The following is a 17,652-nucleotide window of genomic DNA, read 5'->3' as shown; positions in this document are numbered from 1 at the left end:
GTAAAACTCCAAACCGTATTCTCTGTTTAGCCTTTCACAATTTATGTATACATGCATTAGTCTGTTTCTGTTTTCTATAGGTTATTCTCCTCCTATATCTCCAAGACATGTAAGTTAAGTTAATTTGTGGTTAAGAATAGTCACTTTGTGCATAGTTTCCTAGCTCCCTGGTGCACACGGTGTAGACTGTACAATCAGAAAGAGATGGTGAGAATTTTAAAGAAAAGGATATGAATATGAAATGGACTCAGAAATTCAAGCTGGTGTTGTTATCAAAAGTCAAACCAATCTGTTGATCTGTTGTCAAGTTCAAAATGTTAAACAAACATCAAAAAGTTTATACCTAAATCAAATCTGTTAACCAGAAAAAGGTTTTAGTTGCAAGAATCAAACACTAACATTGTTTTTTTCCTAATCTTGGATCTAGAAATGCATGCTTCAACCTTTATATCATTGCTTTGATGATGCCACACACCACATAATCCTAGAGCACTCTGGGAAATGATGACATTAACCACTCAATATGGCGTGATGGGGTTGCAGCAGAATCGTAAACTTACAGTATTTAATTTTTTAAGAACCTTTGCACATGAAAAGAAAGACCGGAATTGAATTATTCAGGAAATAAAATTCCAAAATTAATAAATTCATATCTTATACAGCCATCTTATAGATACAAGGAGTGGTGACATTATACATAATGTGATGCGCCCTTATGTCATGCGACTTTCAACAGGCAAAGTGACCATAAATAACACTGCCACTTCCATGCAACAACTGTCATGTCAGAAAGAATGAAAGGGCTGGGAGATAAAAGGGCAGTAAACGCCAAAGCCTAAATCAGAAAATCAGGACATCAAAAGGAAACCTAGTCAAGAAACTGCAATGTGAAGCAAAACACGTAGTCGGAAAACTCAGAAATGGTTCAGAAAATTATTAATTTAATTATCACAAACAAACTTGAAATTTCTTTTAGGAATCCACAATATAAGATGAGGAAGTGAACCTAAAGAGTGACCTTGATACCCCATAACTCTAAAATCATTTGATTTGTGACATCTGAAGTTGCTATTAATATTTGCATAGCAGCCATCAAACAAAGCATCAATATAGAAAACAAAACTGTGTAATTGGAGAATGATGATATTTTAATTATAATCTCAAAAATGAATAATGAAATAATTATCCAAGCTAATAGTTTTCAAAGTATTTGTAGTAAAAGTACATAGAGTCATGACAAAAACATTCAAAATGGCAACATTTGTGGAAATAAACCAAAATACAAAAGGGTAACATGATAATGTTATGAATATAATGCTAAAAAATTAACAAGAGTTCAAAACCAAAATGAATGTATAAAATAAGTGCAAAAATAAATTAAGCACAAAAAAAAAAAAGGTCATAACCACATCAAACACTGTGCATAGGTTTCAAGATGGTAATCCAAGCAAGTTAAACTCAAATTTGTTAATGAATGCTTACTTTAAGAAGATAGAAGAAAAAATATTTTTTTATTATTCTGGCACCTCAAAATAACAAAAAGTGGGTGAGCCCTTTAAAAAGAGCCAGAAAAAACAGGCCAGAAACTTGACAGTCCCAATTAAGGCCTCACCCAGGCAAGCCTGACTCTAGGTGATCGGGAGGCTTCAGGCCAGACAATACCTCAAAATGTAGAACAGGCTTTCAAAAATAATGCCAAAAAAGTGTCAAAAAGGCTCATAGTACGCCTCTCCAGAGGAAGGACTGGGGGTAAAGACAAGTCCACAAAAGAAGTCTTTATAAATTGCTGATTTATTCACAAAAGTTAGTAAATTATAACAAAATGCTCAAAGGAGCGAAAACAAGGCAAAAGGAGTTGCCAACAAGGTAATCCAAAAGCAAACAAGTCCCAATACAAAATATTACATCAAAATCCTAAGAAGCAAAAAGAGTCAAATATCCAAAGAAAATAGGGAAAGCAGTACTTACACTAACACTGTGCTAAAACATACCCAATGAACAGTGAGAGACTGCATTACCCATCCACCTTTATAGGGCAGGAATCAGTCCTTCAACTGTGAAAGACAGGTGGCCCCGCCTCTTGGGGAACCACCCACAAAATACAGGGAACATACAGACATCTAAGGAAACAATATATGGTGAAGTAGGTCCACAGCTCAAATCAAAAAGGAGATTCTTTAAATAAATAGTGAGGGGCCTGGTAATGTGGCGGGAGCAGTGAATTCGTGATGCGGGCGGTCTTCGCTTAAGTGCACAGGTGAGTTGTCCGCATCCGTTATTGATGCCGGGAGCTGCTTGATCCACGTCACTATGACAAATAAATCAAGCGCAAGGTGGCTAGAAAGGAGAAAGAGAAAAACGGATAGAGGTTGAGGAGGTTGAGAAGGCAGGAAGCAGGGAGGAGAAAGCCGGTGCATGAACGAGCAATGGTGCTCGTAGTAGGGAAGACCTGCAGCTGAACAGTGAGCCTAGGTGTTTGGCCGGCCCCACAGGAGCAGGCAGTAGTGGTCACTCCCACTGAGCATTATGGAGGAGCGGGAGTGACTGGAAGGAGGATGGCTCACGGCCTAAGGCCGAGAAGGCAGCAGGAGTAGGGACTCGGGATGTGAAAGCCCCAGCGTGAGTGCCCTGGTCGCTGGGGAGCCCACGTCACGGTCAGGTGAAGCCCACCGGAGCTGGGGATCGGCGAGGTGAACAGACCAGCAGATGAAGGCAGTAATAAGGTCAGCAGCAGGTAGGGTGGCTCCCCTGGTGCACAGCCTGGACGGGAGAAGCAGGGGAGTCACCAGTAGAAAGGCACCAGGATCTGTTTTTAAAAGGATGGCTTCCTGCCTTGTTGTTTTTCTGTTTTTTAACCTCCACAATTCACAACTTTTTATTGGATTATTTATTTAAAGATTTTTAAAGCACTGCAGTTATTTATTTGAACACTGTTTTGTTGTTGTTGTTTTAATAAAAGACTTTTATTACTTTTTGCACCATCCTTTTGCTTCATTGTTGCGCCTTACTGTCTAGCTCATCGGTGACATTACCGACGGTGTCAGGTTCAAGAGCTCCCAGAAGGAAGATGGGATCATAGAGTAGAACCCGCATCGTCACACAGTAAATATAAATATAAAAAATAATAAATATTTTTAAACATTCAAATAAAAAATATAAAATACATTAATATAAGTGATACATGAAAAGAACAATATTAAAAGAAAAATCGTGCTAAATAATTCAAACAGAAAAATGAATGAAAAAGACAAAGAAACGAAACACAAACATAAGCCAGGGAAGGAGCCTAGGCCAAAACATAACAGCACTGACAAGTAAGATATTAGAGACCTGATAACTAAGCCAAGTGTGAAGGCCAGCAAACTGTCTGAGTGCACCAGCAGGCAGAACAATTCACCACTGGTCACTTCTAGATTCCTGCAGCACCCACACAACATAAAAGGTAGGTGAGGCCAGAGGCTAAGTGCATGTGACCAAAGACAAGTTGTATGCAGTGGGTGTGGTCAAAGACAAGGTGGCAGGGATGTATGCTGGCATGTCACAACAAATGTACAGCCAATAATTTCAGGTGGCTTTGCCAGAAAATGTGCAACTCTATATAAACAACTTTTGAGTTTTTGTATCTTTCTACATGCACATACTTTTAGATTTGTCTTGTGGATGTGTGCATGTTGTAGGCCCTGCAATAGACTGCCACTCTGTCCAGAAGTGGTTCAGTCTTTCAGCCCTACATGACCGACTGTACTGGTTAAGTGAACTACTCAAGGTCACACAATGGGTCAGGAACTGAACTGGCAGAGTTTGTTTATTGCATATTTTTGTAACACTGAGTTGTAATAAAACATAGTGATAATAGAATGTAATTACATATACTTTAGTAGTTTACATAACTACTAAATGTGTTATTGTTAGCTGTGGTTGGATGTGAAGGGTCCCTGACTCTTTTGTAGTTCAACTTTTTTAAACATTACATATTTCAAAGAAGTACCCTATGGAGAGTTAACATCTGTGCTAAAGTCTAATTGCTGAAACTGTTGGCAGCTTTTGATCGTGACAGAGAGCTGATCTTTGAGGCGTTATTCCGATAAATTGCAGCATCAAAGAAATACTAAATCTATATTATCTGTTGATAAAGCAGCCATGAGGTTGTTTTTTAGTATAACATAAAATGTTGAGTATGTTTAGTCACTGCAGCATAAAGTGTCACTGAACTATCCAGTATATTTTTCTACATAAGTTATGCCGCTTGCATTTTTTTACTTTTATTGATATGAATGCCATGACACTTACCTGCTTCGATTTCAAGGAGCAGAAGTGAGCAGCTGTGACTAACGTTCGCAACAGACAGAAGCTCGAATGTTATCATATAACGAGACCTACTGCTGCATTCTGGGACAGTAACGGGCAGTACTTACTTTGTAGGGTAATCGTCCCTACAAAAAAATGCTTACAGACGTCATACTTATTTTCTGACTCATGATGATGACGTTGATGACGGTGATGACGTTGTATTCTGTGCTGTCCTTCTATGTTGCATCAATAATATCAAGAGAAATTCCTAGTACACATTACTGTACCTGGCCAATGAAGTGAATGGTGATTCTGATTCTGATGATGTTTAATTCTTTTTTGTGAAGTTTAATGAGGTTGAAAACTTTGACAAAGCAGAACTCCAGAAGATTACTTTCGTGTGTAAACATGAATTATTAACCAGTTTATTCACCTTAAGATGATTATATTGTGACTGCTGCCGCAGGGGGACACAGCCACTCTTCAGAAACTTCCTTTTAAACAGTATTTCAAAGGGAAACAAACACACTCTTACACCTCCTCTTTGTGGAATCAGCCACAGGCTTGCTGGCTTGCTGCGTGACGTGCTCCTCGCGCAGGGCTTCAAATATTTAAAAGACCGAACCGTGGCCATCCTGTGGTCCCACTCTCCAGTACTCTCCTCCTGCAGACCACCTCTGCTCCGGTCGCTGCTTCCGAGCTGCTGTAACCCCTTAAAGAGGAAGACTTTGTGTTCTTTTGACCAGGAGTCAGTGCCAAGGTGTCACATTTGACAGCTGTTCCCAGTCTGGCTGAACCACTTCTGAAAGAGTCTTGTGCTTGTAACTGGCAGAACTGGAAACCCTTCTGTGCTCTTCTGTGCAACTTTGTGACGCAAGCTTGACAATATATATGCAAGCAAACACACAGTGTGTAAAACTGAAACAGTAATCTGTGGTTGATGTTGCACAGAATGCTTCACTGTTTTAAGAGAGATAATACAATTCCTTAAACAATAATGTACCATATTTCAAGAAAATCAGTCCACTGATGGCGTAGTTGTTTCATTTGCTTTGACAGACAGCCAGACAGACATGGCCATCGCAGTTGGTGCGTTTCATATATGTGAGCACACTAAAATATTGATTTGAGTGTTTATTTTAGCTATGATAATAGATATAATAAGCCCACATGTCAAAAAATAACATAGCTTTCTTAAAACGAGTTAATCCAATTCAAGGTCATTGGGGAGACTATAAGCACACAACCAAATACAGCAAAATGAAAGCACTGCTTAAGAAGCAACAGAACATGAAAGTGTAAGGTGTGCTCTTGTCATACACAAACACCTCAGACAGCAGCGCAACTGAACCGTTGAAGATTTAGAGATGCTGAAGGTTCAGAAAATAGAAGACCATCTGCTCTGAATTTTACTAAAGGCTGTCTCACTGGAGGAATCTGTTTTGTGTTTGCTTTTAAAAGGTTGTGTTAAAATTGACTCGGTTATAAATTTTCAGACACATAGACTAGAATGGCAGGAAGAGATCCCTTAATAAAGACTTCAATTTTATTTGAAGCTTTGACGATATCTTCATTAGTTTGTGTGGAATACTGCTTAGAGAAAGCACTTTTCAAATTAACGATGCCTGCTATTTCCTTCATGTCTGAAAGTGTTATCTACACATGGTTGTAATTGATAACATGGTGAGTAAAATGGAGAGGAATCAAGGACTGAGGATATGATTGAGAATGTAGTGTTTACTAAACCTGCTCCTTGCTGCACTCGTGGTCCTTTGCTGAATGATACACCAAATTAAAGGAAGAGTTTACTTTAGGTAGGACAACTAAATATGTGCTAATTATCCAGCAGTTAGCATTGAGGCATAATATTAACACATTTTACAGGCTTTGAGTTTAACATAGCATAATGGATTAGGAAATCTGCATCACAGCACTCTTCATGAAACCAGTGCAGGGAGGATGTTCTTGATGAAGACACCCTTTCAAATCTATAGAACACTAGCTGAAATACAGAGCAATGCCTGGGAGGAAAAGAAAGTGTTTTTTTAATTGTTTGAGAAAACTATAATTAAAAAAACACAACTTTAAAAATAAAGACTCACTAATGTGATTATCTTGTGGTTTTGTATGTATGTTATCATCCAGTTGACCCTCGCAACAGGCCAACTCTATTTAATTTCAACAGCAACAGGGGCACGGTGGCACTCAAACATAAAGAGTGTCAACTGGATGATAACATGCATACAAGACTGCAAGATCAGCCCCCATCGTACCCAGAAGGGAGTGGGTTGGGGTTGATTTCACTCTACAGTATTTTTAGTCGACCAATGAGAAACATGTGTACCAAGTTTCATGAAAATCGCTCCAGTCGTTTGGATGTGATGCTGGAGCAGACTTTTAATAATTAAAAAAACACAACTTAAAAAATAAAAATAAATTAGCAAACAATAAAGACTCACTAATGTCATTGTCTGGCGGTCTTGTATGTATGTTATCATCCAGCTGACACTCTGAACCGGCCAACTCTATTTAATTTCAAAAGCAACAGGGGCGCGGTGGTGGTGCTCAAACATAAAGAATGCTGGCAGTCACCTCGGTTCGCCCCCAGGTGGTTGTCCCGAGTGTCAACTGAATGATAACATGCATACAAGACCGCCAGATCACCCCCCACCCTACCCAGAAGGGGGTGGGTTAGGGCTGATTTCACCCTGCAGTATTTTGAGTCGACCAATGAGGAACATGTGTAGCACGTTTCATGAAAATCGCTCCAGCCTTTCGGACATGATGCTGGAACATACATACACACATTGACTTATATATATATAGATATAGATATAGATATAGATATAGATATAGATGCAGATATATAGATTTCAGGACAACACAAAGAAGAATGCTTACTTCCATTTGTCAATGCTCTGACACTACCACTTCCATTACAGACACATGTAGAGATAAGGATTTAATAAGCTTTCCCAGTATAAAGGAGCAAAGACTGGAATTTAAATTTATATGGTGGAGACCATAAACATGTGGAGAACAAATCAGAACCTTTTAAAATCACTTGGATTTTTAATGTATGGTCAAAATGTTTAAGGCTGATCTTCCCTATTTTCAGAGATATTATTATCATAGGTTATGCAAGTAAATACAAAAATGAAACTTCACTTATGCAGAAGGAAAATAAACAAAATCATGGTTTACACTTTTATTCCACGTAGACAATTGTATAATCCGCGTCAAATGGCATATGCATTGGTATAACTGACTTCAACACACACAAGGGTACAACCAGCTTTTCTTAAAATTAAGACATTTTCTTTTTTTTGACAGAAGATGATATTAAAAAATGTTAAAAGAGGCCATTAGCACTCAAATTAACAAAAAAGAGTTGTGCCTTTAAATATTTATTTTGCTGATATTTTAGTAATGCTAGTGCTCGCCTCCCTAATATCACAATTATATACTGTAAGTATTGCAAAAGACAGACAGGCAGTAAATAGACAAGTGATGAATAAAGGAACACACAAAAGAAAAATGTGGATCTGCATCACACGATGAGCACATATTAAATTTATATTACTATACAGCCCCTGAGCAAATTGCTCGGAGCTCCCATACACCTGCTTATCCATGCAATTATCTAATCAGCAAATGATGTGTCAGTAGCACAATGCATACATTCCTGCAGATGCAAGTCAGGAATTTCAGTTAATGTTCACATTAAACACCAGAATGGGGATTTGGACTGAGGCCTGATTGTTAGTGCTAGATGGGCTGGTTTGAGTATTTCTGTAACTACTGATCTTCTGGGATGTTCACACACATCAATCCTCAGAGTTTACTCAGAATGGTGCAAAAAATAGAAAGCATCCCGTGATTGGCATGTCTGCGAATGGAAATGCCTTTTAGGTGACAGAGAAAAGAGGAGAATGGCCAGACTGGTTTGAGCTGACAGAAAGGCTACAGTAACTGAGATAACCACCTTTTATAAAATTGGTCAGCAGAAAAGCGCCTTAGAATGCACAACGCATCAAACCTTGAGGTGGATGGGCATGGGCTACATCAGCTGGGGACCATGTTGAATTCCACTTCTGCCAGCCATTAAAAAATGTTGAGGGAACAGTGGTCACAGGCTCACCAAAAACAGACTGTGAAGACTAGAAAACATGGCCTAGTCTGATGAACCTGGATTTCTGCTAAAGCATACAGATGAAATGATCTGAATTTGGCACCATCCGCATGGGTCCATGCACCCAACCTGCCTTGCTTCAACACTCCAGGCTGGTGGTGGTGGTGTAATGGTGTGAGGAATGTTTTATTGGCATACATTGGGCCTGTTAATACCAAGTAATGACAGCTTGAATTCCACAACCTATCTGAGTATTGTTAGCTACAATGTGCAACCCTGCGTAAACACAATTTACCCATCTTCGAATGGCTACCTCCAATATGACAATGCACCAAGTCAAAAAGCAAAAGTCTCCTCAAACTGGTTTCATGAACATAATAATGGTCTTCTTCATTGGCCTTTCCAATCACCAGATCTGAATCCAGTAGAACACCTTCGGGATTTGGTAGAACGCGAGATGCGCAGCATGAATGTGCAGCAGAAAAATCTGCAGAAACTGCATGATGCAATCAAGTCATGGACTGGAATCTCCTAGGAATTATTCCAACATCTTGTGCAATCCATGCAAGGAATAAATGGGGCTCTTTTGAGAACAAATGAATGTCCTACCAAGTGTTAGTAAAGAATTTAATATTTCATTTTAGCTCTCAATATTACAGGATGCTTAACATAAAATGTCATTTGCACTAACAAACTCTTCCAAGTCATTGTGACGTTATTTGACTGCAGTGTTATAAAGCTGTCCACATAGTCCTGCATGTGTATGTCCAGCAGCGTAACACTAAAGACAAATGGGGGTGAAAATATTACTAATCCCTAACACATAGCTGCAAACACTGACCCTTTTGCAGATCTTCTGCAAAGCTTTCACTGATTTAATGAAATCCATAGTTTCCTCTTGAAATTAACAGAACCAGAATAATGTATGTAAGATTCCAAAACAAACGATCAGCAACATCAGTGAATACACAGATTAAGTTGCTTCTAAACTTCCTTCAACTCTGTGTCATCTAAATGCTACAGCAATTCTGTGATGCACCATCTGTTGGAATGACAAATGCAGGGCTTTTTAATACTACAGATGTTTGTGATGCGCCATCTGTTGGAATGACAGAGATATAACAACCTGACGGACATGCAGATTCACAAACACACAAGAGCATTTTTTTTATTAAGGTGGATTCTAGTCTTCTTTATAATGTATCCTTGTCTTTAGAGTTTGATATCTTAATTGTGCTGACAGTTCTCAATTAATAGGGGACTTCAATGTCACATTCACATCTCTGCTCATTTGTATGAAACATTATTTATGAGCAGGTAAGTGAAAATGGCCGTGAAGTAATTTCTCCCCATCAGAGTTCACTGCAGCTCTGTCTGTGCTGCTTACTACTAATCTTCATGGCTAAAGCTTTGGACTTTCGGACTTCAGACCCTGATATCCTGCCACTGACACTGTGTGACCAATTGGAAAAACAAAAGAAATGGAACTGATTGTATCTCAAATGTTGTACATCACTTTGGAGAAAGGCGTCAGTCAAGTAATAATAGTCGTCTGGATTTGGATGCAGTTAGAGGCGAAAAACTCAGTAAATGAAAAACTAAACACACATTTAAAGCCATGGCAAAAAGTGCAAAAATGTATGAATTTCTTTGAAATACTTGCATGCCAGATAACTAAACAATGAGATCAAGTATAAATGAGAGTGACACACTGATCGTGAAATTGGTTGGAATAAAGAATTCACCCATGGGGGTCCTCAGGACTGAACTTGAAAACCACCACAGTAATCCGCACTTCATAACACTTTATAAAAGGACTGTCAATGCTCTTTTGTTCTTTTTATAAGCTCATAATGCTATGCACATCCTCAAATATGATTTACTGAAATTGATTTAAGTTTGAAGAAGAAAAAAAAAAGTTATATAAGGTCATATAAAGAACATTAGCACATAATCACAAAAATGTATCCCATAAAGGACATTCAAAATGCATGAATGAATTTGAAGATTTAAGGGAAAATGGCAGGTGGAGGTAATTATATACGCTAAAATAACAAGCGCGCCTGGCCAAAAACAATATTCTGTATGAAGTCTAAACAATTACTTTATGCCAAATTATCTCTGAAATATTTTTATATCCTCCAAAGTTGTAATGCTTTTCTCAGCAAGTTCTCAGTAGCCTCCCCCAGGCTGCAGGTGTACAGCGCAGATCCCAGTTCCAATAGGAAAACAATTCTTTTCCCAAATAAAACAAAAAGAAAATGTCATTGTAGAACTTGTGCTTTGTGGAAATTAGTTTCCCATTTCCAGTTCATTACAAAGTAAAATTGTTTTGTCCCTCACAGTTTCAGAGTTCAGTTAAAAGCTGTTGCTGGCGTGGAGTTTGCGTGTTCTCTTTGTGTGCACATTGAGATCTTTTACTTATTCCAGTTTTCCTTTCAATATTCCAAAGACATGCAGGCTAGGATAGTAGGCAGTTAGTAGACATGTGTGTGCGTGTGTGTGTTTCCTTTGATAGGTTGGTGCTTCATCCAGGTCAGGTCATGTCTAGTGTTTAAGGCTGCCAGGTTTGGTACCAGCTCCCTCTGACTTTGAGCTGGATAAGCAGTGGATGGAACAGGCTGTCCCTTACTTAGATATTTCCAAAGAAATTTGAAAAATATAGACTTTTCATTTAAACTTTTTGCAGATTACAAATTTCACATGTGTATGAAAAAGTGCAAACCATTTACGCCATGAGCGTCAAAACATTTACAACAGGTATTGTAGTAGACATTGGCATCATTAGGGATGCATTGCCACAAGAGTGCTTATGTGAAGTCCATATAAGAATGGATGAGCAGATTAGAAAGAAAGACATCTAGGTGCCTTTCCTTCCAAAATATCGTGTGACCGGGTCGATAGCACTGAATTGTGGGTTTTTTCAGGGCATGACTACCATGTCCCTTTGCTTTGAAAAGAGAGACATGATGGTCGCTGTATCCTAGAGGGTTTCTGGTGTGTCCTGTGTCTCCTGTTACTCTTCTGTTCTGTGTGAATTATGTAGTCAGTGGCTGCAGTTTCCCCCTCCTGAGGTGTCTATTTTATTCCCTATGGAGTAAAAAGGGTCCCCAGTTTTACCTTTGTATTATATATGCATTGTAGTAAACTTATTATTATTATTAAATTAATAAGTAAAAAAGATTAAAGAAGGAGCTCCTTTCAGTTCAAGCTGTAGCTGCTAATTCTGACACATTAATGCTGGCTCCTCGTAGTCTGAGCACTCAAAATCCAAGTGTCCACATGACCTCAGTCTGCCATCTGCTGATCCATACTGGAACTGCATTTTAATACGGATTCTACATTTCTTGCTTTGTAAAAACACTCTTTGTAAATTAGGTGAATGTTTTCTGGCCCTGATATTTTCAGGCTGTTATGGCAGAAACTTAGTCAATCATACCGGGGAGTTATACTTGTTAATCCACATTGTAGAATGTCCCTACACCACGTGAAAAAGTAATAATCTTTGAAGAGAAGCCATGTAAATGTGAGGAGACCATGCAAAGTCCACACAGCAAGCACCTCAACCTGGAGCCAAATGTGGATGCATGTCAGGGGAGCAGTTTTGGCAGTATTGTCATGCGTGCAGAGTACAATGAAACCAACAAGCAACACAACACGACTCTCCAGTGTCATGAAAAAGAAAAGTATCAAACAATTAAAGAATAATTTCCAACCCAGAGGCCAAGGAGTAGTCAGAGTAACACGTGCATTTGTCAGCCATTTGATGCACGACTGGACTGAAATTTAACCACATGCAGTTAAATTACTAATCAAGTTTTACTTAGTAATAAAATACCATACAACAGCTGTACAGATCATTTTTTAAGAGTAGCATAGTATTAATATGTAATTTAATCATTCATATTGAGCATTATTACCTGGTACGATTTCAAATAAATGTCTGCCTGGCTCATCAGGGTTGACTGGCAGTTCATTCACTTGACTTCCAAGTAGGGGAATAGAGCCCTGAGAAGGGAAGCAAGAGGATTGAACAGTTAAAATTGTGTTTTAGTGATCCCACAGCAGCTTTTATTTAAACAACTAAGTAAAACTGCACAGACAGGTTGTACACAGTGTATAGGCACAGGTGGCTGTTCCATGTTACTTCACGTAACGCTGACTTTCATAAGATGCCCGCTGTGGCTCAATAATGATTCTTGGGTTTCAACTGGTGGTGTTTGTGCGCTTATGCGTCACTATTAAGGATGGAGGCAAATGTATTTCTGCAAGGTTTCAAATTCATATTCAATATATTGATTACATCTTATTTCTAAACCTACTTTTATTATTATTTTCATTATCAACAATCACCTTCTCTCAAATGGCTTAGGCCAATGACATATCACGTCACTTCTAGTCAGGTGATACTTTATGTCAGACTTGGTGACTGCAATTGCTGATCTTATCACCAGACCATGTCAATTCAAATGGCTGAAAATCACTGCCAGTGTTTAGCTATGTTGATTTTCCAGAGTTTTTTCCCCATTTATTTATATCCAGGCAACAAATATGAAATAATTTATTTGATGTACTCTGTTTGTTTTGTTTAATAGCAACATGTTTCTTATTTTTTGGAAGTTTTTATGCACCACTCTAGAATTAGCTAAGTCTGTTACTTTAAATCAGATGATAAAGTTGCTTAATGTATGCCATCCTGCTCCATCTCTTGCAGAGTTGAATTGAATACTTGTCTAGAAGTTATACAGAGATTGCAAGTGTTTGGTCATATTTTATGGGCACAACCTAAAAGTGAATATGCCTAATTCATCTGGAGGGCTGGAGTCACCCCCTGGCACCAATAGGCAGACCATGGTACCTTATACTGGGACACAGTCCATTATAGAACAGTGTCAGGCTAAGACTTGCCCACTGACCCACTAACATGTGTTTGGTGGGACTGTAGGAGCAAACCAGAGTCCATGGAGAAAAAACAATAAGAAACCTTGGGCAAACTTCACACAAATGGGCAATAAGAGAGGGAGACCCAAGGGTTGTTAGGCTGCAAAGCTATCTGATAAAGTTCAATTACCCCCTTTCCTAGGCGCCCACATGGAAAAAAAATAGTATAAAAAAAGCAAATGTATTTTTTAAAATACATTGAAGTCCATGTTCGAATCTTACTGTAAAGAGTGAAGAAAAGAAAGACAATTGTTTTGTTGTGAATATACCTTTAAATGATGTCTTGAGACCAATTATTTTTACTAAAGGAATAGTGCAGTGGAACGGTGTATTAAGTGTTAAACATTTTTTATTTTACTTCTGTTCAAACACACCACGTTAGATGACATGGTGGCATATTAGTTAGCACCGGAGAATACAACATCAAGCAACCTGGATTGCAATTCACTGCCTCTGTGGAGTCTATGAGTTCCCTCCATGTTTTCATCTGGTTTCACTTGACCAAAGACATGCATATTGAATGAAATAGTGGGCAAGAACTGATCATATTGAAGTGTGTGTGTGTGCGTGTGCCCCGTATGCACTTTTGGACAATCCAAAGCTACCAGGAGAGGCTTCAGCTGCCCACCACCTTTAATTGGAATGAGCAATTCTGTGAAACCATTGGAGAAATATGAATTCCTTTTACATGATTAACTTCAACCAAATGCGTTTAGTGTATTTTATTGTTTTAAAGCTTCCCACTTAAAATTAGTTTGCCCGCACAATTCCCTTCTTGTCAAACCTTTATTATTTATACCTCAGAATGCTCTTTGGCTTTGCATTTGGGTTGCATTTTACGGAAAACCATGAATCATCATTATTTGAAATAATGAATTATTGATTTAGTTGTAATGAATGTCCTTTTTTAAGAGACAAAAATAGGAGAAACCGTCACTTTAAATTTTAATGATTAGCAGCTCTATAGGAGCTGTGCCACTCCTCCTTAACACATTCCTAGATTCAGTCTATTTAAAATGCAAGAGTTCATAATCAAATGGTTTTCAAAAGTCCAATTAAAATTTAAGTAATAATAATAATAAAACATATCTTAAGCTTATGTTATATTGGTAATTGTGCACCAGATCTGTAGAGGCTTAACTCCATGTACAATGTGCTATGGAGGGAGGACAGGCATCCTGGCCAGGATGGAGGATGATTCCTTGCCCAGCCAGGAGGCCATGATGGAGGATGAGCAGGAGTGGAGACTTAACCCCACTGGAACGCATGACTATCTTCTTCCCAGTTAGGACAAAAGAATAATAGATGGACTGGGTGAAAGTGCACACTGAGAGCAGTTTATTCCCCCACTCTGCAGGAGGCAGTTTCCCTCTGGACTGAACTTGGTTAGCACACCCACAGGGTAGCATGGGAATTTGAGCCCAGAAACACAGACCTGTCGGGGTCTTTGGGTCCTACCAGAGGGTACTGCCGGGGTAGGACTACCCTGGTTTTCACACAAACCAGAAGCACTATGGATGACCAATGTCCTGGGCCCCAAGTCCAATTTAAAAGGAGCCTACAGTCTCACCTTAGGGAGCCAGAGTCAGGAGGCAGCAGGCAACACTCACTTGGAGGAAGGAAGAAAAAAAGAAATTCATTGCTTTTCTTGTGTTGATTTTGGCTGGTGCTTATTTGGAACATGTTAGTAACAAATAAAAACCCTTTTTTAAAACCCGGAGTTGTATTGGGTGACATTTAGTCTGTGGGTTTTCGCTCAGTGGCACCCCTTTGTGGTTACAACAAATACCTAATGAAGATTCCAGACCGAATGCATAAATTTCCTAAAACAAATGTTTTGTGATTTAAATCTGTAAATTAATAGATATATACTGCATAATTCTTAGATATCAGAGAAAGAACCCTCAGCTCCCAAATGACTGGTTGCCACTTCCTTAAGGCATGGCAGCAAGTACAATTTTTGACCCTTGTTTATCTCAAGACGTCACAGCACTGGTGATATGTGCACTGCTGAGGGCACCCCTAATTTGTTACCTCGTTGTCCTGCATTTATAACTCGTGTCTCACTTAAAACATATCAGCAGTCTCTCTAATAGTACTTTAGAACATCAAACTTCTCCTGTTGACATCTGAAGTGTATACAGTATAAGCTTTTCTCTGATTCAATATAATGTGACAGAAAATATTATATGCACATATCTACACATATCTCCATAAACACATGTGTGTGCATGTTGTGTCACACACAAGGGGTTTGGTTGTTTTACTGGGACCAATTTCAAGGGTATGGGGGATGGATTTGAAAATTACCCAGTATCTTAAACATGTTCCTCTTCTGCTTTCAGCCTAAAGAAGCCATTACAACAACACTACCAATTTATAACTTTTCAGCTGGGGTTCAGATGTTATGCTTATGTCTATTTCATTCAGCGTTTATGTTAAATTTGTTTATTATTGAGTTTCTTTATATTTAAGCATCCCTTATTATGTGCCATGTGTTTTGTGAGTGATGCCTCGAGAGGTGGGGCCACCTGCCCATCACCACCATCAAGGGACTGCCCTCAGCTCTATAAAAACTGGGATAACCCACAGTCCCTTGTAGTTCATTGTACATACAGTTGTGGTGGTGATGAGATCTCTTTATATGTTGTGCTTTTTGATTATATATATAATTTATTTTTGGAATTGCTGCATTTTTGACCACTCTGCTCTGTTTTTTTGAGCATTCTTGGATTTTGTATTGAGACTGGGTTTGCTATTGTGATTGCCTGTTTAGAAAGCATTGCCTTCTGTGCCTTCTGTGCTCCTCATAGTCTATTTATTGCTCCACTGACCATTTCTTAAAATAAGTCTTTTTTTAATAAAGAGCCTTCATTGCACTTTTTTTTCATATTGAAAATAACTTCCCCCATACGAGGCATTTTTGAGTCATAGTTTAGGACTTTTGTGCTTTGTGACTCTAAAGTTCGTGATACCGTTGTTGTGAATGACACTATTGTTCAAATTCTGTTCTGGACTTTGCAGAGTCTTATTTCCATTTTTTTTTGTTTAAATGCTACTTTTGTACCTTTTTTCTCTATGAAAAGCTGTGTTTCATTTTCTGTTATGTACCTTACTTATCTTGAAGCTATTTCTTTTTCAATGCACTGTTTTTTGAATTGGTTGTCAAGGCACTAGCCCCTGTTTTCAGGGTGTGTTTTTGCATGACACGATGTGTGACATCATTAGCGTGACAAGTTATGTACCAGCACAGCACGTGTTTTTTTTATTCATATTTGGATATTAAAAAATAACAGCCTTATCAATGAATGCATTGTGCTGCTGAGTTCTGATTTCTAATTTCAATTTTCTTGCATATCATTTTTCTACTACAAGTTAGCTTAACAATTTTGGCTTTATTATCGTCAATCTCTCTATCCTTTTTCACTTTGATCTTTGACCTGCTTTCATTTCCTAGTCCCAAACCTCTCTTCACTTCTTTTTGGCTCAGCCATAACATTCATAACTTCAGCACCAGCCCCTCCTCAAATCACTCCCTTCCTGGTCTCTTGTGTAAAAAAATCCATCCTAACAGCAAGAACTCATCAACATTAAACAGGGTAGTCCATGATGTGATGTGATTAAATTTACATTCTGACCAGAAAAAAATGGTCTAAATTACACAAACACCAACATACAGAGCAGGTGGTGCATGAAAAGACAAGAGCAAAGGGAAGAATTACTGGACCAGAGGTGGTTTATGTGCAGAGATTACTACTGTTGGGTACTCCCCCATGGTTGATGGTACTGTACATTACACCATCATCATACAACCACTGAATGGCCTACTGAGGCACATTCAAGCCCGCATTGTGTGCATGTCCCCCTATGCAGGCAGTGGTTTACAGAGGATGCAGTTAGTCACCCAGAATGTGTCACACTTGCTGTGTTAGGGATGTGTCCAAAAACATGTTGTCATTCCATGTTGAGGAGATTGAGTATTGAGCAACAGGTCAGTGACTAAATGTTGTTCAGTGAGGGGTAGTATAGCCCCTCTTTCTATTGAAATTGTATTATTTCTTCTTGAGTGTTGTGTTATTTATTTATTATTTTATGTTATTGCATTATCTTTTAGATTTTTTGACAAAACTAGAATCTTATAAAAGTGTTGTTACGTTTGCTTTGCTTTTTTATGTTGGTTTGGCAACCTCAGCATTAAGAATATAAGCTATCTGAACAACATTGTAAAAATTAGCAGTAAGACGACTGCTTTGCAGCAGGCCTCTGTCACTGAGCCGTATTACAAACGG

The 17,652-nt window shown here is 38.6% G+C and overlaps 1 protein-coding gene across 1 annotated transcript in view; it reads right to left on the bottom strand.

The window, feature by feature from the left end:
• Positions 1-17,652, bottom strand: part of arhgap22 (Rho GTPase activating protein 22) — a 260,856-nt gene that overhangs the window by 188,818 nt on the left and 54,386 nt on the right. The window contains exon 3 of the mRNA XM_039774054.1: positions 12,343-12,430. Coding sequence (XP_039629988.1) covers positions 12,343-12,430 — 88 coding nt within the window. The remainder of the gene's footprint in view (positions 1-12,342; positions 12,431-17,652) is intronic.

This window comes from Polypterus senegalus, chromosome 1, assembly GCF_016835505.1.
Source record: "Polypterus senegalus isolate Bchr_013 chromosome 1, ASM1683550v1, whole genome shotgun sequence".
Classification (NCBI taxonomy): Eukaryota; Metazoa; Chordata; class Cladistia; order Polypteriformes; family Polypteridae; genus Polypterus; species Polypterus senegalus.
This window is presented reverse-complemented; position numbering and strand designations above follow the sequence as displayed.